This window comes from Pyrus communis, chromosome 5, assembly GCF_963583255.1.
Source record: "Pyrus communis chromosome 5, drPyrComm1.1, whole genome shotgun sequence".
NCBI classification, from domain to species: domain Eukaryota; kingdom Viridiplantae; phylum Streptophyta; class Magnoliopsida; order Rosales; family Rosaceae; genus Pyrus; species Pyrus communis.
In genome coordinates this window covers 25,131,035-25,152,345 of record NC_084807.1, presented here as the reverse complement: position 1 = coordinate 25,152,345, position 21,311 = coordinate 25,131,035, and the positions used below count along the sequence as shown (strand labels likewise).

The following is a 21,311-nucleotide window of genomic DNA, read 5'->3' as shown; positions in this document are numbered from 1 at the left end:
ATGTATTTTGGGGATATTTTGACATGTGTGCTATGAGGATAGGAGAAAAGAAATCTTGAAATAACTGATGAAAAACAGAAAAGATTCCGAAGTCCTTCAGGGAAATTATCTGAAGAAACTCTACAAGCATGAAAAGATTTAAAAGAAAAGGACAGAACTCAGAAGTGATATAAACAGTCAAAGAATGGAAAACACTCCTTTATGAGGAAGCTCCAAGCTCCAAGGCCAACTTAGAAGCAAAAGAGCAGAAGAGAAGCAAAATGATGAAAGGCAAAGAACTCTTGCTGCCAAGGGACTCAAATACAATCCAATGGAACAGTCTTAATCAAGGATTACTACCATATAAAAGTTTAGTCTCACTTTTCTCAAATTTTCAGTTTTTCTGAAGACTGGATTCTTCGCCATTAATGAGGTAACAAACAAAGATAACTGTAATTGGGTTAAGAATGTAAATTTCTGTGGCTTGCATATATGGTACTCAGCTGTCTCACTGTTACCTCTCCAAGTTTTCTACTTAAATCCCCAAGTGCATGACCCTCATTAATATCAAATCCTATTTTTCTCCTTCCTGAGTAAAATATTAATTGCACTGGATGCAAAGAGATTTAGAATTTGTTGTCATACCAAATACTTGTCTTCCTACCAAAAATGTCAGTTTAACCTAGGGGCACTCATTAGGCCCACAATCGCCTATGCTACATTGACCACACCCAGTTGCTCCAGCTCAAGTGTGTGCAGGCATCTCTACATTTCTCCTTCAATTTGGGCTCATGACCAGAAAAAATTAGTGAACGTCTCCTCCCCCCCCCAACGGGCCCTACAACAAAGTTGGTGGGCCTTCCACATTGTTATTTGATCCCGCTGCAACGTATCTAAATTAACCCATGACTAGGCAAGTCAAGTTGGCCTAAAAATCATCTTAGATCAACTTCAGAGAGCACAGGTGTGAGAAAACAATACAGGTGTGTCAGTTATGTATGAAAAACTACGATTGTTGGACGTGTACCTGCCAAAAGAAGATGAACAAATAAACTTTCTAGACACCCTAATGTACTACAAAACTGTAAAGCACAACTAGGGTAGTGATATCCAACAAAATAAATTCCTTGTTGGCTGATGAGCTCTATAACGTACTTAACAATCATGTCTTAGCCGTAAAGAACAGAAACAGCTCAATTTGGACTTCAGTTGTCTTTTCAAACATCCTTTGACCCAAGCTAAAAAAGATTGCACTGAAAATGATTAAAGGCTCCGAAAGGACTTAAAATCACCTGGATATTATGCTTTTAGACAACTCATGCTAAGATCACTCCCATTTTCTCTTATTTACTGATAAGTTGGTTTTCAGAGTCGTTGGGATGGAATAGATTTTCTTATAATTTTTGTCTTTTCATAGGTTACGAAACAATAAATCATTTCCAAAATCAGGTGTGACTTAAGGCTAATAGAGAATTCCACTTATCATATAGATCTCTCCTGTAACGTATCCATGAAGCTTAACCAGGTCCTATGGTCTAACGTTTGCCAACAAATCTCTTAATCTATAGGCCACTCCCCCTCTTGCACTTCATGGTTTCCAGACTTAAAAGGTGGCCTTTACATTATAGGTTAATATGCAGAGTGGGAGTTAATACTTCATGCGCCTCACACCCACGTGGCATTCCGCCAACATGTTTCCATTTTCAGCTGACTATTATTTAGGAATAATATGCAATGATGCAAACTGAGAGTGAAAAACTTAATACACTAGGTCTCCCATTAGGTCAGTGATTAAAAAAACAAACTTTTGAGATTTGATTTAAGATTTTGAACTTAGGATTTAACTGAAGCTTAGCCACTTCCTTTTGTTGTCCCCTCTCATTTCTATTTCTCGTTCTCTTTTGTCGGTTCTCCATCATAAACTTTTATCTTGGAAAGAAAAAACCACATTCAAAATCCAATTTAAGGGTTCGGTGTAATTCTCTCAAATTAGCAACATGTCCGTGATTTCCCTATTTGGGAAGACGAGAAACATTACGATGTTTCAAGTAACAACTAAACTGGGAAAGCCGCCTACCGAAAAACAAAGGAAACCAACACAACTAAACCATCATTAACTTGCTTATTGCAAACAGTCACCAGCTAGAAGCACTTTTCCAAACAGAACAGTCGCAATATTTCGAAGAAACAATCTAATCTTTCACAATATTAAAAAACTACAAGTGAAATTCTCCAAAACCCAGCTAAATATTTCAACAAACAACCGAATGGGGAAAGCATTCACTGCGAACGAAAACAGCATTAAAGTTCGGAGCTTTTTACCTTTCATGGCGGTTTATTCCTTCTCCTACGCTTCATCTTCCTCTTTTGTCCAAAGCCCACTTCTCCGTGGGACCCACCCAACTCAAGCAAGCTTACCCACACCATCTTCTTCGCTGGTCAAAACCCTAATTTGCAGACCCCAAAAGCAAAAACTCGGCAAAGAGAAGAAAATGCTCGCAAGAGTGAAGGTGCTCCTCCAATGGCAGTATAATTTCAACGGTGCGGTGGGGCCCACTAACCCAATCACACGGGACTCACCAGCTGACGTGGCACAACCCTAAGATCAACCATCGAATCTGAGCCGTCGATTGTAACAGGTGTGCAGTGAATAAACCCACATTATTAAAACCCGCCAAAATTAGAGCCAAATCCAACCCGACGACTTCCCGCCATGATAACTCTTAACTCCTAAAACCCTATCCCCTTTCTCATCTCTACAGCCCCATCCCAAAACCCTAAATTCGCCGTTGCAACCCAATATTCAAACTCCAATTCAAAGACAACTCTCGATTCCGTTTGCGAATCGGAGTTCCAGACTGAGAGGGGTCTTAAGTTCGACGTCGGCGGGACCTTCTTCCGCCACGAAGGTGCCACCGGCCGCGACCTCGGCGTGCTCGCTGCCGCGCTGTACAAGAAGTCCAAGGGCAAATTGCGAGTTCTCAATGCACTGTGCGGCTGCGGCATTCGGTCCGTCCCGTACCTCGTCGAGGCGGAGGCCGATTTTGTTTTGGCAAATGACGCGAATGATGAGAACAGGAAAGTTATCACGGAGAATTTGTCGCAGGTGGAGAGTGGTTCCGGGGACGAAGCAAGATGGGCGGTGTCGCTTACGGATGCAAATCGGATCATGACGGAGTGTTATCTGAATAGGGATTTCTTTGATTTGATTGATATTGATTCGTTTTGGAGTGATTCGTCGTTTTTGAGGTCGGTGTTTAATGCTTTGAAATTGAATGTTTGCTGTATGTTACTTCAACTGATGGGTTCTCGTCCGGCGGTCACCGGCCTCAACAGTGAGTGTCAAATCTGATATCAAGCAAAATGGTTGTTTCAATTCTCTATGATTCCTTTAAAGTTTGATGCTTTATACAGTAATTTGTTCATTTCTTACCAATTGATATTGCAACACTACTTGCATTTCACATTGATGGGTTCGAATTTGATATCGTAATCAAATGTAGTTCTCCAGTTGAATGAAAAGTTTAAAACTTTACGCATTGAAGGATTTATTGGTTTGTTGCAGACAATTCTGATATGTTTTGCTCTTGTTTACAGAACTTTAGCTGCATATGGAGCTTATGTTCAGCCGATGCCATACTCGAATGAGCTTGGTTTACGAATGCTTATCGGAGGAGCCGTACGGGAAGCTTCTGTGCTGGGACATCGAGTGACTCCATTGTTTACATACTATTCATATCATGGACCTATTTTCAGAGTAATGCTCCAAGTCAATCGTGGAAAGCTTCCGGATAACAAGTAAAGGGGTTGTATGATTTTGTATGTTCCTGAAAGCTGTGTGATTTTGTAGGCCTCTTGTGTTGGTGCTGACCGATTGTTGTACTTTGTCCGACAGATATTATGGTTTCATCAGTTACTGCAATAGCTGTAGAAGTTCTAAAGAGTACTCATGGGCTGAACTTGGTCGGATCAGTTGCCCCTGCAGTGACTCAAAGGTATTAGGAGATGTTTGGTCGTATGATTTCATTTTTCTTGACTTCCCAAGTTTTTGTTCTTTCTTTTCACTAAGAAAGATTAATCTTGAACATTTGTTTTGGTCTGAAATATGATTCAATTGTAGCTTTAGTTGAACTACGGTCACGAAAAGGATTCCGGCCAAAATTAAGCTTGTGAATCCCTTTTAAGGAGTAAGTTGAGGAATAGGGCGTGTGCCTCTTTACATACATGTCTGTCACGTGCTTAAGTTTGGAGGAAATAATTCATGGACTGGCGTCAAGAACTAATACTTCACATTTTATCAAATTTCGATACCAATTTCAATTATTTTTTTTTGTTTAACGACTAAAGTTATAATTCGGTCATAGATTAAGGATCAATGTTCCAAATTTACTCTAAATCTTAAACGAAGGCTTGTTTCGGTGTTTTCTTGGTTTCCAAGGCACTAGTTGTTTCTGGCCCTCTCTGGACAGGGCCCTTGCATGACACTGCTTACATTACAGAAATGTTAAGTTTGGCGGATTAGTGGGGATGGGCAGGCAGTGAAACAGGAACTGATTTGGACAAACTTTTGAACCAAATGGTGGCAGAGAGTGACCCAAAATTACCCTTTGGCTACATTAAGTTGGACGAGGTTCTCCCTCAGTCAAAAACTTTTTACCACTCTTATTTTGTTCCAAGAAGTTATTAATCTGGTGAAAAATTATGGGTTTTCTGTTTTTACTGTACCAGGTGGCAAGCTGCGCAAAAGTAAATTCTCCGTCGCTGAGAGCCGTGGTGTTCGCCCTTCAAGAGGTAATTTTCACTACTCACTTTGGCATATGAGTGCATGTTTTCCACTTGGAGTTTTAGGAGCTGTTGAGTATCAGTGCATGATGGACACTTCTTAGGTATGGCTTTGCATGTTTGCCAATTGCAGGGAGAGAAACTTGAGTAAGACTGTCTGGTCAGTTACAAATGCATGTTGGACACTCGTTAAGTTTGATTTGTAGTGCATGGTGGGTGGACACTTGGTGGTTATGGTTTTGCATGTTTGCCAATTGGACGGAGAGAAACTTGAGTAAGACAGCCTAGCCTAGTCAGTTACAAATGCATGTTGGACACTTGTTGGGTATGATTTTGCATGTTTGGCACTTGGAAAGAGAAAAACTTAGATAGGGCAGTTATAAGTGCAAGTGCACGCTCGACACTTGTTGGGTATTAGTTACATGTTTGACAGCATCCATGAAGGGCGAGATCGTGTGCATCAAGAGTTGTGTAAATATTTAGAGTCGAATAAAAACATTTTGTCCCAGAATTATGCGAGGCCCAATTGAGCAAAGTTTCAATGGCATTGAGTTTAGCAGGCTGTTGGTGTGAGTTGTTATTGGACTGCAGGGAAGGCTCCTGAGCAAAGTTTCAAGTCCTGACGTTTTTTTTTGTTCGACCCGAGAGACTAATATCTCTTACGCTGGGTTTCCTGCAGGAGGGATATGCTGTGAGTCGGTCACATTGAATCCAATGCAATCAAGACGAATTGTCCAATGGAAGACTGCGTTAGAATTGCCAAGCAACTTCATCAGCGCTGAATGAGAAGACGAGTTTCCAGACGCATTGCACTTCCACTAGGGTCTAATTTTGTTGTGTGCGAGCAACTATGCGCGAGGTGGTGTTGCTCAACGAGAGAAGAAAGCTTTAAACTACGCGCGCGCAACTACCAGTGTAACATATTAAGAGTCTGAAAGCTTTAAACTTCGTTTCTCTGAGCATGAAACAAATGGTTTCGACACTTTTCAGTAGTCGATAACTCATGACAACATTGCAAGGTTCCAATAGAGCAATGGTCTAACAAACACTGATCGTAAATGAACAAATTGTTACATGTGAGAATCGGTTTGTTGGGGAGAACGACTACTCCAAAGTCACATCCATGTAGTCGAAAACTTGTAAGCAACGATTTTGCATTGCCGTATAAACCTGCGATTGTAGAACTGACCATAAACAAAAATGGTATATAACCTTACTTAAGACGCGCAACAGGATTCAAAATTGGACATTACGTCATCCAGGATTTCATTATCATAAGAAAAAACATCCATAAACATTGTAGTTTAATCCTCAAAACGTCTGAACAATAACGCGAGAACAACAAAAAAGTCCTACACAACTCAGTCCAGAAGATTGTGTAGCGACTGGTAAACATCCATCACATAATGGAAGGATTGATATGCTCAAATCAAGTACGAGCAGGAACACCAGCTCCAGCAGGTCGGGGAGCTTGACCAGGCTGGCCGGGCCTTGGGGCATCATCCTGAAAATCCAAATATAAGAATATCAGGTAAACTAGAATAACGTATCAATACTGTAAGCATCGGCCATTAGCCTCCATAGACATTGAGCTAACGTGTACATGCCAAGTGCGAACCAAAAGCATGCAAGGAACTTGAAATGTCCAGCAACACACAATATGAGTGAAAAAGGCAGCCACGTAAAACAAATATATGACAAAACCCATGCTGCTAAGAAAGCCTTAAAAATCGGCTGCGGAAAAGCATATTGAAGTATACTAACAGTACAGATATGAACATACAGTTCCAAACCAGCCAACCGAGATAGAAGGGTGTTCCAAAAAAACCTTGATGAGATAAACCTAAATTCTACATGATTAAATTATTTCTAGTAACACCACAAATCTAACAGGGGTTGAAGTTCTGGCCTTAACGAAACTAAAATAATTTCCAATCATTCGTTACACTGTCATCAATGAATGAATAAGCAAACAAACGATCAATTAGCAAACTTTTGTCGGGTCCTATTTCCATGTAGGAAAAGGAGCTGCTTGAAGCGCGTTTCATGGGTTATTTGGGATGTTTATGTTTGAAATTGGTTTTGGGAATAACTGAACAAGACGCAGTACAAGCAATGAATCAATAAGCAGTGTCACATAGAATAACAAACATCCAAAATCTAGAAATCGAAAATGAGAACTCACCCTGCGTCGGATGAATCGCTGTGGCGGCTCGCGGTTCCTCCTGTTGGTGCGGGATCGCACCCTCACAACGTGAGAGTGAATTGCACAGGAAACACAGTACTGCATCTTGGCATACAGCTTAGGCAGAGTGTATTCTACACACCACAAACAAAAACAAATCCAAGCATTTACACATTTAACCGATCACCGCAACACTCGAACAAAAAAAAAAAAAAACCAATAAATCAACACCAAATTAAGAAAAAACAGAGAAATGCGAGGGTAAATTGGGACTTACGCTCATAGACACAGGCTTCCTGAACATCTCTCACCGCGGCCTGCTCGACGATGTTCCTCACCAAGAATCTCTTGATGGCCTTGTCCTAGTTCATCGCCAACGCAAAATTAAACGCAATCAATCACGTATTCATACGATTCGAATACGTATAGATATACAGACACGTATAAATGTACACATTTGTGTGTGTATGCATACCTTAGGGCAGCACTTGCCGCAGTTGGAGCAGCGGATGAACTTGACGTGTCCACGGCCGTGCTTGTTGCGACCTCCATTTCTGCGCTTGAAAGTCTGCAGAGAAAAAAAAAAGGAAATTAAGCGAAAGGAAACGGTGGACGGCGAGATGGATAAAACGCGGCGTTTAGGGCGGAGATCTGACCATGGTGTTCCGGGAGAGGGAGGAGATCTGAAAGCTCAGCGGCCGTTGGCAATGGAGTATGTAGGGTTTTACTCGCTGCTGCAGAAGAAGCCAGAAAGTGAGTGGCGTCGGCAAGGCTTCTGTTTTATATGAGCGCGCCCTGGCGCCCTAGCCCAACAAACCGCCCCTTCATTTATTGCACATTTGTAATCGCGCCCCCAATTTTTTGTTTAGTTACGTTTTGATCCCTATAACTTCTAATTAGAAACAGGATTTGATATTAAGTTGGGAAGAAGAAAAAAAAGAACTTACGAAAATCTGAGCTGCTATCATCCAATGGATCGGACACGAATATTACGGTACAATAATATTCTTAATCCCTTGAAACTTGGAAGTGAAAAGTTTCGAGTTTTATGTACTTGGATGTCAATATCTTTGGTTGAGATGAGTCGAAATTTGAAGCTCTTTATTTTTGGTTATTTTCCTATAATTTTAATATAACTTTAGGTTTTACGCCTGTTTTCTTCTTATGCACTCTTCCTCTTGTGCGCGGCAAGAAAAAGAAAATGCGAAAATCACTTTCCGTTCATTATAAACCAACTGGAAACCCCTCAATCATAACAAGAAGCAAATTTCAGCCAGAAAATATAGACAAAAGCTCCAACGACATAGCTTATTGTATCAAACCACCAAATACTTAAACTTCAAAAAACAGAGATTAAACAAGTACGCAAGCCCATACGCTAATCTGGTTTTCATACATCCGTGATTAAATAAGCGTCCTCATTTGTCACGTTGGTCGTTTTATTTTTCATCTACTCAACCAGATGCAAATGCGGCCACCTTGTTCGGCTCAAGTGCTTTCTTTCTCGTACACTTCACTGGCATACTTCCAGTTGATGACTTTCCATATGTTCTTCAGATAATCCGGTCTCACATTCTTGTACTGCAACATGAATAACAGATGCATCTTAATTCATAATTTCATATCAAATGATACGCAAAGAGGATTGCAAGAATGTAATAATACAGACAGCTAACAAGAGCAAATACATCTGACATGTATTCTGGAAAAATTCATCGTTGGACATGGTAAAAAGTGATGACGGTTTTAAATTGAATAAACGATAAGCTTGTTTGAGGTTTCTGTGGCACTTCAGATGCTAATTCAAGTGCTGACAGAAAAGGATGGAGGCTGTGTACAGACACCAGACATTATAGGAAAACAAGAACGGTGTCACTTCCTTTGTGTCTGAAAGAGAACCTAACTATAAACTTCACCACACGGAAAGACCTATCCCCCATAAACAATTCAACTCCAAGGAGCAAAAACTGACTTGTCGTTCACGAATACAGTTTTAACAACCCTCCTACCTAATCCACTTGTACTCCCGAAGATAAACAATATCTTAGACTTCCAAGGATCAACAATTGGGCAATTAAGAGAGTGTATCAATCTGTATTGACTCTTATATACTACACTTACAAACTGATAAGTGAAAATAATTGAAGGATATACATGTTATGAAAATATAGATGATGCAAATCGACTTTGCTTAAATTTACCTGTAAGTAGTATGCATGCTCCCAAACGTCAATACCAAGCAATGGAACCAAAGATGCTCCTTTAGTAACCAATGGGTCCTGTAACAAGTTACTCAAATTAAAGAATATTCAGATGAAACAAAAACCATAATTGCATGCTGCATATCAGTTAAGTACTACCGAGTTATTTGGACAAAGAGATGCAGAACAGAAACCTTTGTAAATCCTATCGCTACAAGTAATGTTAAGTATTGAAGTAATATTTTGGGGTTTACCTGATTTGCAGTGGTTTCAACGACAAGTTTCTTCAACTCTTTGTCTAGAGCAAGCCACTACCAAGAAAGATCAAACATGCATGTGAACAGGTTGAATATCGATTGAAGCATCTAGTTTAATGACATGGAACAAATACAGTAAAATCAACAAGATGCAAAACTTACCACCCATCCAGAACCCTGCAAAGCAGCGCCTTCTGCGTTGATCTTTTGCACCAATGCTTCAAAAGAACCAAAACTCATGTCAATGGCCCAGCCCAGGTTACTATGAGGGGACTCACCGCCACCTTGCTGCCATAAATAAAGCATTACAGTATTAGGCAGACGAACGCTTAATAACAGGCTTGTAAGATAGAGAGATACAGAACTATGAACTTACACTGATAGGAGTCAGATTCTTCCAGAAAATCGAATGGTTGACATGACCTGCGAGAAAAAAGAAATCCCTTTTACATAGAATTGTTCCTTGATTTTTGTTTAAATTACATTATCTTCCTTCCGGGTTGCAGGATGAAAGCAAAAATTATAAAATCACGAGATTAACAAGACATCCAAAAACGTGAAAACAAAGAATTAATCAGCGCTTCCCATCATGGTAATTAGTAAAAAGTAGCAGCCTAATTATGGGAAAAACTAACACAATGCTACCTAATTGAATTCCTACTTCTAATATCAATTTACTTCAACAAACAATTATAATTCAGCAAATATTTGAACATTTTAATTAATTTAAGCTTTTTTCTTAACAAATTTATACAAAAGTTCCTAATCTGAAAATGCAACAAACGAAAACAAATAAATAATTACAAAAAAAAATGGCACAGAGATACAGAGAGAGATGTTTGACCTCCGCCATTGAACTTGATGGCGCTCTGCAACTTAACAACGGCAGCAGCGTCGCCCTTGCCGATGGCGTCGTGGAGCTGCTCGAGAGCTTTGTTGTAGTTCGTGACGTAAGCCTGGTGGTGCTTTTTGTGGTGGAGCTCCATGATCTCGCCGCTGATTGCAGGCTCCAGAGCGCCATAGTCGTAGGGAAGGTCGGGGAGCGAGAAGGTCTGCAGGCCGCGAGAATGGGCAAGGATTCTGGGCTTGCTCTGGAACCCTGATCGGAGGGCTTTCCTGGCCACGAGAGCTCGGAGAGCCATGGAAATGCTGCTTGCGATGAACTGAGAGGAGAGAGAGAGTGAGAGAGAAGGTGAGAGAAATGTGACGAGCGAGAGTGAGACTTGTTGGAGTTGGTAGGGGCAAATCTGTGGTATGGGCCAGATATCTTGGGCCTATTTGAGATCCACCATCAAATGAAACGGATTGGGCTTCTCATTATTTTGTGGGCTTAATCCAACAACTCCTGCCTTAAGTGTTTAATTTTTATTTTTAATGGAGGCGATATCGGGGTTGTGGAATGATTGAATTTGTACATCAGAATCAATGTTCATAACTAACTAATCTACAAATTATTTACTTTGGCACCCTTTATGTTTGATTCAAAGATGAATTTCTTTTGCATTCAAACCCTATCTCATTAGTAACACGACTAAGTAGTTTTACGTTCGACTGTTGGTCTCAAAATCGATCTCGGCTACTAAGTCAAGGATTTTGGGATCTCTTGGTTCTTTTCGCTTGTGTTGCAGGCAAACCAACTTGTGGCCTAAGGTCGAGCGAGTAAAGAGAAGTTGGTGATTTTGGTTGCGCTTGATTTGTCTTCTTTCAATGCGATTAAAGACCAAGGAAAGAACGCGTGCTAGTTGAGGGTTCCCGGTGCCACGAGTGCAAGGAAATTAGCATGGCATTGTTTGTGAAAGTGCAGCGGAATAGATTTAGGGGTTAATGTGATGAGATGTATGGGAAGGTGAATCGCATCAACGCAAACGAACTGATACTCCTATTGCAAGAAAGTAAAATGCGAGAGAGTAAATTGCAAGAAAATAGATCTGCGAACAGCGTGGAGTGTATCTGTTGGAAGACCTAATCATCTAAAAATTCCTTAAAAACACAAACGCGTACAAAATTGAACCATTTTCTCTTGGCACCTTAGGATTAGTAACAATATTCCATTATATTATATGCATCCCTCACTTGATCTAATTTTTGATGTATCAACTTAATGTAATTCGTAATCAACACGAACACGAACACGAACGAAGAAAGGGCGGGACCGACACCCGTTTGAACCGGAGACAGAAGGGTGAAGAATTTTTACACCAATAATATTGTCATTGCTCTCTAACAGCTCTATATGCTGCTATTAGTTCTATCAGGTGTGCAAATGGACGACTGAGTGGTTACCATCACGCATGCAAATCTTTGTTCGACTTCCATACAGGGCCAATTTGGGGAGCGGAATCAGTTCCTACCCCGCTTCCAGTTTCCACGGCCACTAGAGGATCCGACTCACCTTCCCCTGCCTGAAACCATTTCAAACGAAAAGAGAGGATTTCACAGATAACTTCGTTGTTCAACGATTAAAAAGAACGATTCAATATCTAGAAAGTACGTCGTGCAATTACAGAGATTATGGAAACTGGGTTAGAACCTGTGATGGCTGCGTTGCTTCTTCAGCAACCTTTTTCTGACCCTCACGAGTGCAAAAGTATGAATATAAAACCATCCCAGCAAGTGCGACGAAAATTCCGAGGATGTTCCTCCAGTCAAATGGATCATGAAGCAAAATATAACCAAATGCCAGCACAAGGCATGTCTTTAGATGTCCAAGAACTTGATAGGTGACAGGAGATGTCTTTCCAATTACAAGAAATGTGCTAAAATTTACCGAGACGGAGATCAGGCAGGACATAATTATGAAAACCTGCAAAATCAGAGAGAGAACACAATCAGTAATTCTTCGAAAGAAAAGCGGGAAAAAGACAAACTGTTCAAATTCTCACCAGCACTTGATTTGTATACTTGAAAGCAAATACATTTTGATTCGTCAAGAACCAATCCAGAAACGGGCCAGTGATTAATAAAGTTCCTGACTGATATGGACATGATTGATACAGGAGTTGCGTTGAAGAAACCTTAAACTTCTTCTGGATGGTATTGGTCATCTGAAAGAAACTAGTCAAGGAAACAAAATCAGACAGGTGAAACTACAATATAGCCTCCTACTAAGACCTCTCAAAAAGACCTTAACAAGGGCGTTCCCGTCAGCTCCCTCTAATGGAAAGTATTCAGCAATATGAACTGCGAGACCTGAATAGCTTCTATCGCGTACGTTAAATATGTTTTACTAGACGGAAACAACATATACAGGAAGTACTGGTGAATTCTTTTACTGATAAGGAACATACATGCAACTTTTTGCCTAATGCAGTCAAATTCAGAAGTGGTTCAGAGACCATGCATCGATGACATTAGACAATATTATTCAAGAATTCTTAAGTCCAAGTATTTTCTTTCTTTAATTTCGCAGTGGCGCATGTATCAATGGTTTATATTATAGCACAAACTAGACACAGATACCAGTCAAAAAAGAAAACTCTATTGAGGATACAATTTGAGCAACGCATGTTGTAATAACTGCAAGAAGAGACAAGATACTTCCAAGAGCATTAAGTTGAACATCAGTGACTGTTGCAATCCCAACACCAATGAGGAGAACAAGGAGGGCAACCTGAATGCTCCTACTGCAATAAGAATTAAAGTAAAAATTATATGAGAACGAGTATAGTCTATAGGTAAGGAAATCAGAATATAAGATTATGGATTAATCAATGTTTCAGACTAAAAGAGCTAAGAATAAAAACACATAATATATCAAATAACATGATTATATATAGGTAACATTGGAAAACAATTCGCTCTGTAACTAGTTTAAAATTTTGGATATGCTTGAACGGATCAGTAAATCAGCATCTTAGTCAAAAGGAGGCTAAACCTGAATTTCTTCGCGAGGAAAAGGGTCTCCAATAGTACAGTGCAAGGGATGATTGCCAGCTTAGTCATCTAGAATGCAAGAACAATAGAGGATTTCAGAATTCTAATATTTAGAAAAATGCTGAAACGCCAACGTTTTAGAGAAGCTACATAGTCAAAATCCAATTGAAGGAAATAAATATACCTGATAAAAGCCAACCGAATTGAAGCCCAGGCTCAGATTTAACAGTCCAATTGAGATTCCATTCAGAATGCCAAACCCCGTAACAGTCGTTTGATCGAGGGGTTTGTGTTCAAAGAATTTCATCTTTAAAGCCACGTGAAGGGAACAAAAGGTGACTAAAAGATGCCAGCTTGTCAAAGTTGTGGCTGCACAAATATGTATAAGAATCTAATCAGTAATCACTTCCAATTCTGATAGACCAAGTAAACATTAACACAATGGCAACTATCTATCACATGTTAACAATAGTGCATTCCCATAATTTCTCTTCAAAAGAGAACATGAAGTGGTGGGACCGTTTTGAATTGCTAAGAACCCAAATTATATCTCCTTACTGTACAGTATACTGGTTGAATTATATTTTGATGCTCATCAAAGTCAAACTACAAATCGAAAGCTATAAAATGTGGAATCACGGACAATAACCCCAACCATACCCTTTAAAAACAGAACATACACTTGCAATTGTTTCAAAAGCTCTAATTTTTTGTTTCTACTTAAGTTCATTGTTCAAGAGCAACAACTTCATCAATTTCATTTGTTTTGCACATGAAACCTTCAAAACTCATCATTCTTACCAAACTTAAATCCCAAAAAATGAAGGCAACCAAAGTAAATCACCATTGAATGAAATACAACACATGGTCCAAAATTTGAAATACCAACAAAAAATAAGGCAACAATGGAGACTATCCAAAAGTGAAAAGCTTACCAAAAGTGAAACCCAAAGAACTGATGAGGGCCTTGTTGCAAATGACAATGGAGACCGATGAGACAACAGAGAGGGTTAACGCTCCCACTGTCCCCAGCTGAAACCTCTCGCCTTCCCCCATCTTATTTGCCTCCGATCGAACTTCAACCTGTCCACAAACAACCCCAAAAACTCGAAATCATTTCTTCTCGAATAAATGAGAAGAAAAAAACTGCAGAATATCAGTGAGCTCACTGGGAGTAGAAAAAACTGCGAAATGGGCAATCATAGAAACAGAGATTAATGGGTTTAGAGGGGATCGCAGTCTCAATCAACCCCGTAATCATAACAATTAAATCTTTTTTCTATGAAATGACACATAAAATGTTATGCAGAATATGAAGTGAACCCGCAAAGAGTGGCAAAATTTGAGAAATGGGCAATCGCAGAACTAGAGATTAATGGGTTTTGAGGGGATCACAGAATTAAACAACCCCAAAATCTCAAAAATTCAATCTTTTTACCATAAAATGAGAAACAAAATGCGGAAAATGAAATGAACTCACTGAGAGTGGCAAAAAATGATAGATGGGCAATCAAACAAACATATATTGATGGATCTTAAGTCACAAAAACCCCCAGAATCTTAAAAATTCATCATTTTTGTCCATAAATCAGAAGAAAGATAATACAGAACAGCAAGTGAACTCACTGAGAGTGACAGAAACCGATAAATGGGCAATCAGAGAACCAGAAGGTGAGTTGTTTGGAAGGGATCAGAGTCTCAGATCTGATGGATGGCTGAGATCAATTGGACGTTAAAGCCCAGTTAATTGTGCTGTCTGTCTCTGTGATTTGCTTGTGGAATTGGACTGTTGGGGTCGGCTGATTAGAGAGAGATGCACCTAACAATATGCGTCGAACATCAGAAATACGAAATTGATATTTGTACGAGTAAGAGAGATGAAGAGATGGAGAGATGGAGAGAGAGGTCTGACAGCTGACAGAAGTGAGTGAGGTCGGTGGCTTTCGCGTCTCTGTCCTTCTCTTTTCTTGCTGGAGAATGAGAGAGGACGCGGACGATTAAAAAAGCTTTGGCCTTAGGTCGGAGTTACGTACGAAAGATTCTACGGATTCTCTTTCCTCGTAATTTTCATCTTGGCATATTTGCTTATTTGCTCTACAAACGTATATAGACCTGTCAATTTTTTTTTTTGAATTTTAATTCTTCTTGAACTTTTATAATCAGTCTTTTTTTTTTTTTTTTTTGAATTTTAATTTTAGCCGGTTACACTTTAAATTTTTATATATAGTCAATTTCCTCCTGATGTTAGATTTTAAAATTTTCATCCAATTTTCCATCTATTTTGATCATCCGGCCAGCACATGATAATTGTAGGGGCCATAAGAATGGAAGATTAGATAGATGAAAATTGGATGAATAATTTTAAAATCTAAACACTATGGGGGAAATTGGCTATTTATAAAATTTTAGGGGTAATCGGTTAAAATTAAAATTCAGGAGGAAATTGGCTAGTTATAAAAGGTCATGGGTAATTAGCTAAAATTAAAGTTCAGGGGGAAATTGGCTAGTTATAAAAATTCATGAGAATAATTGGCTAAAATTAAAGTTCATGGAGAAATTAGCAGCTCTATGCAAGTTCGGAGGGCAAACTGGCAAATACCTCTTTTTTCTTTTTTGGTCCTTATTTGAATAATCACGATTAAATCATTCTAATATTTCATGTTGTCTTATTAGGCGAAAAAGAATCTTACTCCCTACTAGAGATGGTGGTTAATTCTCATGTCTCCTATTTTTTCTCCTTTTTATCTTCTTATTTGAACGGTTATGATTAAAGAATCTCAACATTTTTTTGCATTTTTTGAGAGAAAGACAAAAAGAAAAGTGAGAGAAAAGGGAAGGGAAATGAATTTAGAGGAAAAATGATCTTACTCAAAGATGATGGTTAAGCGACTTAAAAAAAAAATTATTTGAATATTATATAGAAATCTTGAACCAAAAATAAAAAACAAAAAATGAGACTGAATATGCTAGGGCTGGGTTCGGTTCAAAACAGTTTGGTTTTTTGCCAAAACCGAAACCAAATCAAAATTTCGGTTTGGTTCTTTTTTTTTTTGGGTTCGGTTTTGTTTTGGTTTAGTTTTGTTCGGTTCGGTTTCGGTTTTTTTTCAAAAAAATAAAATAAATTGAAATATAAAATTTTAACATCTCCAACACAATCACACTTCAAGTCTTCCACATCTAAAATAAACATAACAAAATCCGAACTTTAAATTTACATTGCACGGAATTATTCTTGTCTCATAAATTTATATTGCAGTAGCACAGGTGCTTATACATTCATGCACAGGTTAGTTGTAATGGTGTTGAAGCCTTAAGTTAAACAAATAAGATTGATGCTTTCTGAAATAACGTATTTATCTGTATAATTTTTGGATTCTTTCATGTATTCTTGAATATATATTCTAATTATTCCTTGCTTTGTTCATAAAATTTAACTTTCTTCAGACTGCTGCAGCGAAAGGAGAAGCACCTCCTTGTCAGGATTCATCAGATGCACAGCCAATGGTTACAAACCCTTAAATCAAAACCTCCCATTTTTCTAATTGACAACCGTTTTAGTAATAAAAATATTAATTTATAATTATTTATAAAACTTCGGTTCGGTTCGGTTTCCGAATCCTAGAAACCAAACCATATTTGGTTGGGTTCGGTTTAACAGTTTCGGTTTGGTTTTTTTTCGGTTCGTTTTTTTTTTTTTTTTACTTTGGTTCGGTTTGGTTTTTGATTTTTTTTGATTGTCAATTTTTTGAACCCACCCCTAAAATCAGCGACCTCTAAATTATATGTGCGACCATATCACAAACATAGAAAACTCGGCCAATGTCATTTTCCCTGTTGGGAGTCTCGCTCTCTTTGCAAAGAATTTCATGGTGAAGGGTGGATTAGAATATAAATTGTTTTGTTAATAGTTGTTACATGTTCATTTGTATTGAAAAATAAATATTTTATGTCTAATTGTCTACTACGGTACGGCCAAATATCCAAACTTTATGGCATTTAGAATTTTGTAGATTTGAAAAACGTAGTGCCTAAAAAGTTACAAATTCAGATTCTCTTTCGGATTTGGCGTCACGAGTCAGCAGATTGAACAATTCGGCTTTTAGTTTGTGTTAGGTGACTAAAAATATGATTAATAAAGACCATAAAATTTAAAATAAATTTTTTGAATTTTTGAATTTGTTAACACTGTTCAGTGAGGTACCGTTTGGTATGCAAACGGGACAGAACGAGACAGAACGAAACGGAAAGAAGGTTCCATGTTACGTTTGGTGTACACACATGCCATAATGGAACAAAGGATTAAATGACAATTGTATCCATCCACTCTGACGAGTTCAACCTTACATGAGCACCGTCGATTAGTCCAACGTCATCCCTCACATCTTCCGCCTAATCCTCGTTGTCCCATTCCTTGAGCGACAGCGTCGGCCACGTCCTGCGAATGGGTGGTCTTGAGGTTTTGGCGATGAAGGGCGACGGTCTCGTCGTGGGATAAGCAGGGAGGAGCAATGCGGCGAGAGGAAAGTGGGGTTGGGTTCGGATGGGTTTATTGGGATTGGGTTAGCCTAGGTTGCAAGGTTTGTGGTAGAGGAGGAAGATGAGGCTACATGAGAAAGGGTAAATAGTGAAATTAATGAAAAATACGAGGGGTATTGTTGTCCAAAAGTTATAATTTTGTGTTCCATTGGTTGGAACAAGTAGTTCTAGAGGGAGGGTGGTACAAAAGTTGACTAAAATCTGTTCCACGAAACAGTGCGTGACAGATAAATTGGCATACCAAATGTAAGACGAGTGCATCTGTCTCGCTACTTTTGTCTCATCCACGTACCAAGTACTTGAGTTTTGAGACCTCAATTAAAAATTTACAGATATATTTTTCCAAATTTCTTTTGGTACCCTGTTTTTGTCGTTACTCAATTGGACAGGTGTCCCAGCAAAGAATCCTGAGCAGACCAAAGTAGGGGTGGGCAAACGGGTATAGGAACCGCGGGTCGGGACAGGTAATCAAGGTTCGAGGCAGATAAGGGCCAGTTCCAATTTTATCAAAAGAGAAACGGGGTGGGGCTTTGAAATTTAAGGGGTGGGCCGGGTCTAAATGTATAGAAAAATGGGCCCCAAACCGACCCATTTGTGATTGCAATGGACGGACGAGATTGAAGAGTAAGCTACCATCCAATTTGAATCGTTAATACCTAGGTCTCATCCTCTAGCAGTCGAGCTCGACTCTGTCATAGACTCACAATGTCGCTGGACTGTCTTCGAACTCGATTCTCTCTCGGCGTCAGTCATCTCCTCCAACACCCCGACATCATCGCCATCGCGAGTCTTTGCCCTGGAAACCACCACGACGGCCCAGCAACCTCGATTGTCCTCCTCGAGTCCTCAACGACATCCCAGACTTAGAGAACCCAGGCACCCTCACCACCCATCTTCTCGATTCTCCTTCTCTCATCCTCGATGACGTCACCGCCGTCGCGACCACTAACACTCCATCGCCGTTGCCAATTCAGATGAATTCTTTAACATCTGATGTTAATTGATGCTTAAACTTGCCAAATATAAACCTAGTCCTTCCCATATTTTACATAATTTCTTGTGTGTTTGTAGTTCTTCCCTTCAATTACATAATTTCTGAATTTCAATTGCATAATTTTATAATTTCTGGATTACATAATTTATGGATTTCAATGTGGGTTTTCGATTTGAATTAGACTTTAGTTCTTCCCTTCAATTGCATAATTTATGGATTCCAACTTTTTTCGATTCCAAACTTCAATCTATAGTCACACGCGCACTCGCACTCTCGCAGTCGGAAGAAGAGAAAGATGTTGGACATCAATCTGTTCAGAGTGGAAAAGGGCCACAACCCGAAAATAATCCGAGAATCTCAACGACAACTTTACAAAGGTATCGAGATCATTGACGAGGTCATCCAGCTCGACAAAGAATGGCGCCAACGTAATCCCCGTCTTCTTTAATGCATTTCTTTATTTAAAGCCTTGAGTTTTTCATGAGCCTTGAGATTTATTTTGAATGAATTAATTAGGATTAAGGTCTTGATTTTCGTGGTGAAATGATTAATTTTTAGGTCAATTCGAGCTCGAGAGCCTTCGGAAATAATTCAACAAGATCAACAAGCAAGTAGCTCAGCTGAGGATTGTGAGTATTTTTTTTTTTTTTTTAATTTTTCCTATTTGAATGTTATCATGATGATCGGTTGTTTTCCAAAAATACATCCTTAAGGTTATTAAATCCTGAACTTTTGGATTTTACATGTGTTTAGAAACTCATAACAACTTGTGAAACTTGTATTTGCTAAACAATTATCGAATGATAATAATTATCTTGGCACCATAAGTTAGGTTAGAATTTGTTCTCAGATCATTGACTTTGAAAAATAAGTTCAATTGGTTTTGTAATAGATGAGTAAATTGGTTAAAGAGGGTCGATGTGGTTGCATGGAATTGCGGTGGTGATTTTGATGCTTACTTGAGTGTTTAGGGTGCGTTTGTTGCACCGTATTATTTTGAACTGGATTAACTTAAAGGATTAAAGTAGATTGGTTTGGCATGGCTAAGTAGTATAGGAAGATAATGTGTTTAATGCAGTGTTGCACTAAGTCACATATTTTTGTTTTTTTTTTTTTTTTTTTTTTGAAATCCAATTTTTTTTCAAAATTTTAATTCATATTTACTAATATTTTACTATTATTAATCTACATTTTTTTTTTCTCACTCACTATCTCTACGCTTTGTGTATCTTTCATTTCATTTCTCACTTATTACATCGTTTCCGTCGAACTGAACTCTGCTGAGCATCTCTATCTCTCTCTCCCTTTCCTTTTTCTTCGCCCAATTTCAAGCTCAGTCAAACCTTTCTCTTTCCCTTTCCACCTCTTGCCATTCTCTTTGGGTGTTTTGCAATTCCTAGATTTGGGGTTTTTGCAATTCTCAGAGGCCCCGCATGGTAACCGGTGGGGAGTCGGGGTTTGTCAAGTTGGGGGAGTGAGAGACGGTGGTGGCTTGGGGTTGGAACACTTGGATTTCTTGTGGGGCTGCAAGACCCTATTCGAAGCCTCTGTCATGGCCGCTCCGACTCCGAGCATGTAGAAACGATGGCAATTTTTAGTGAAGAAATTCGAGACGGACTTGGATTTCTTGGATTTGTTTTCGTCAAACCCAGTTGAAGGTGAACGCAAGAGACGGTCTTAGTAGTCTGAAACATTTTGGAGGGTCTCGCTTAGACCTCCCAGCGAGGTTGTTAGTCCCTGGAGTCGCATCTAATTTTATTAAAACTAGTCCCTACCAGTACCAAACACGAGATTGAACTAAGTGTTAGTCCAGTCCAAGTGATAATTAACGAGGACAAACAAACGCACCCTTATATTATTGTGTCTACTACTGAACTTGTAAGTATATGGTTCTAAAGCAGGCCCTTTTGCATATACAGATATTTATAATATGTGTGGAAATTTGATCGAGAATCTTGATTCTAGAAACCTAGGTCATTAAAACATTGAATAAGATTTTTATTCCCTCTTTTCTCTTAAAAATAAGAGCAGATTCTTATAGGGCCATCAAGTGCATTTTGACTGAATTTGTTTTCTTTACGTATGTTTGTTCCTATTGAAGATTAAAAAAATATAAATATCATCTCGAGCATATAGCTTTGATTAGTTTCACCAAATTATACAATTATGCAATTACGGTCCTTGCCCTGTTGTCTTGCGCACTTGCTCAAAGTTCTTCAGGAAAACTCCTTTAAGTTCTGATTCTTCTCAATTCTTGAATTCTGGATTCTGTTTTGTGTTGCTCAATTGTAATAGCTATATATTTTGTGTTACTTTATTATGTATTTTGAGTTGCTTTCTTATATATTTTGATGTCGTTGCGGAAGTCAATGTGGATGTTATTTCGGTTTTAATGTTTATGTTTTTTTTTTTTGGATTTGAAATGCAGAAGCTTGAAGCAACTCTTGTAATTTTTGAAAACGTATGTCTTTTTGTGCAGTGCAGTTTTATAAAAATATATTTAA

The 21,311-nt window shown here is 38.8% G+C and overlaps 3 protein-coding genes and 1 pseudogene across 4 annotated transcripts; 1 reads left to right on the top strand and 3 right to left on the bottom strand.

Annotated features, from left to right (window-relative positions):
• Positions 1 to 2,737: 2,737 nt before the first annotated feature.
• LOC137735571 (tRNA (guanine(26)-N(2))-dimethyltransferase-like) lies at positions 2,738 to 5,860 on the top strand (annotated as a pseudogene).
• A 136-nt stretch (positions 5,861 to 5,996) lies between these two features.
• LOC137735572 (small ribosomal subunit protein eS26y-like) lies at positions 5,997 to 7,760 on the bottom strand. Its single transcript, XM_068475001.1, has 5 exons — positions 7,603 to 7,760; positions 7,422 to 7,514; positions 7,224 to 7,308; positions 6,947 to 7,080; positions 5,997 to 6,265 (listed from the first exon to the last, which is right to left on the bottom strand). The coding sequence occupies exons 1-5, from the start codon at positions 7,603 to 7,605 to the stop codon at positions 6,191 to 6,193; spliced, it is 390 nt and encodes a 129-aa protein (XP_068331102.1). The 5' UTR covers positions 7,606 to 7,760; the 3' UTR covers positions 5,997 to 6,190.
• Positions 7,761 to 8,150: 390 nt separating this feature from the next.
• Positions 8,151 to 10,620, bottom strand: LOC137735716 (superoxide dismutase [Mn], mitochondrial-like). The gene is made up of 6 exons (XM_068475160.1): positions 10,249 to 10,620; positions 9,781 to 9,827; positions 9,567 to 9,692; positions 9,402 to 9,458; positions 9,148 to 9,225; positions 8,151 to 8,527 (listed from the first exon to the last, which is right to left on the bottom strand). The coding sequence occupies exons 1-6, from the start codon at positions 10,544 to 10,546 to the stop codon at positions 8,435 to 8,437; spliced, it is 699 nt and encodes a 232-aa protein (XP_068331261.1). The 5' UTR covers positions 10,547 to 10,620; the 3' UTR covers positions 8,151 to 8,434.
• A 761-nt stretch (positions 10,621 to 11,381) lies between these two features.
• Positions 11,382 to 15,299, bottom strand: LOC137733475 (UDP-xylose transporter 3-like). 2 transcript variants are annotated; one of them, XM_068472624.1, is made up of 9 exons: positions 15,190 to 15,299; positions 14,904 to 15,096; positions 14,213 to 14,360; positions 13,462 to 13,646; positions 13,279 to 13,346; positions 12,895 to 13,027; positions 12,287 to 12,448; positions 11,935 to 12,207; positions 11,382 to 11,806 (listed from the first exon to the last, which is right to left on the bottom strand). In XM_068472624.1, the coding sequence occupies exons 3-9, from the start codon at positions 14,331 to 14,333 to the stop codon at positions 11,690 to 11,692; spliced, it is 1,059 nt and encodes a 352-aa protein (XP_068328725.1). In that variant the 5' UTR covers positions 14,334 to 14,360; positions 14,904 to 15,096; positions 15,190 to 15,299; the 3' UTR covers positions 11,382 to 11,689. The 2 variants fall into 2 exon arrangements, with proteins under 2 accessions (XP_068328725.1, XP_068328726.1); XM_068472625.1 differs by lacking the exons at positions 14,904 to 15,096; positions 15,190 to 15,299 and adding an exon at positions 14,758 to 14,885.
• Between the last annotated feature and the right edge of the window lie 6,012 nt (positions 15,300 to 21,311).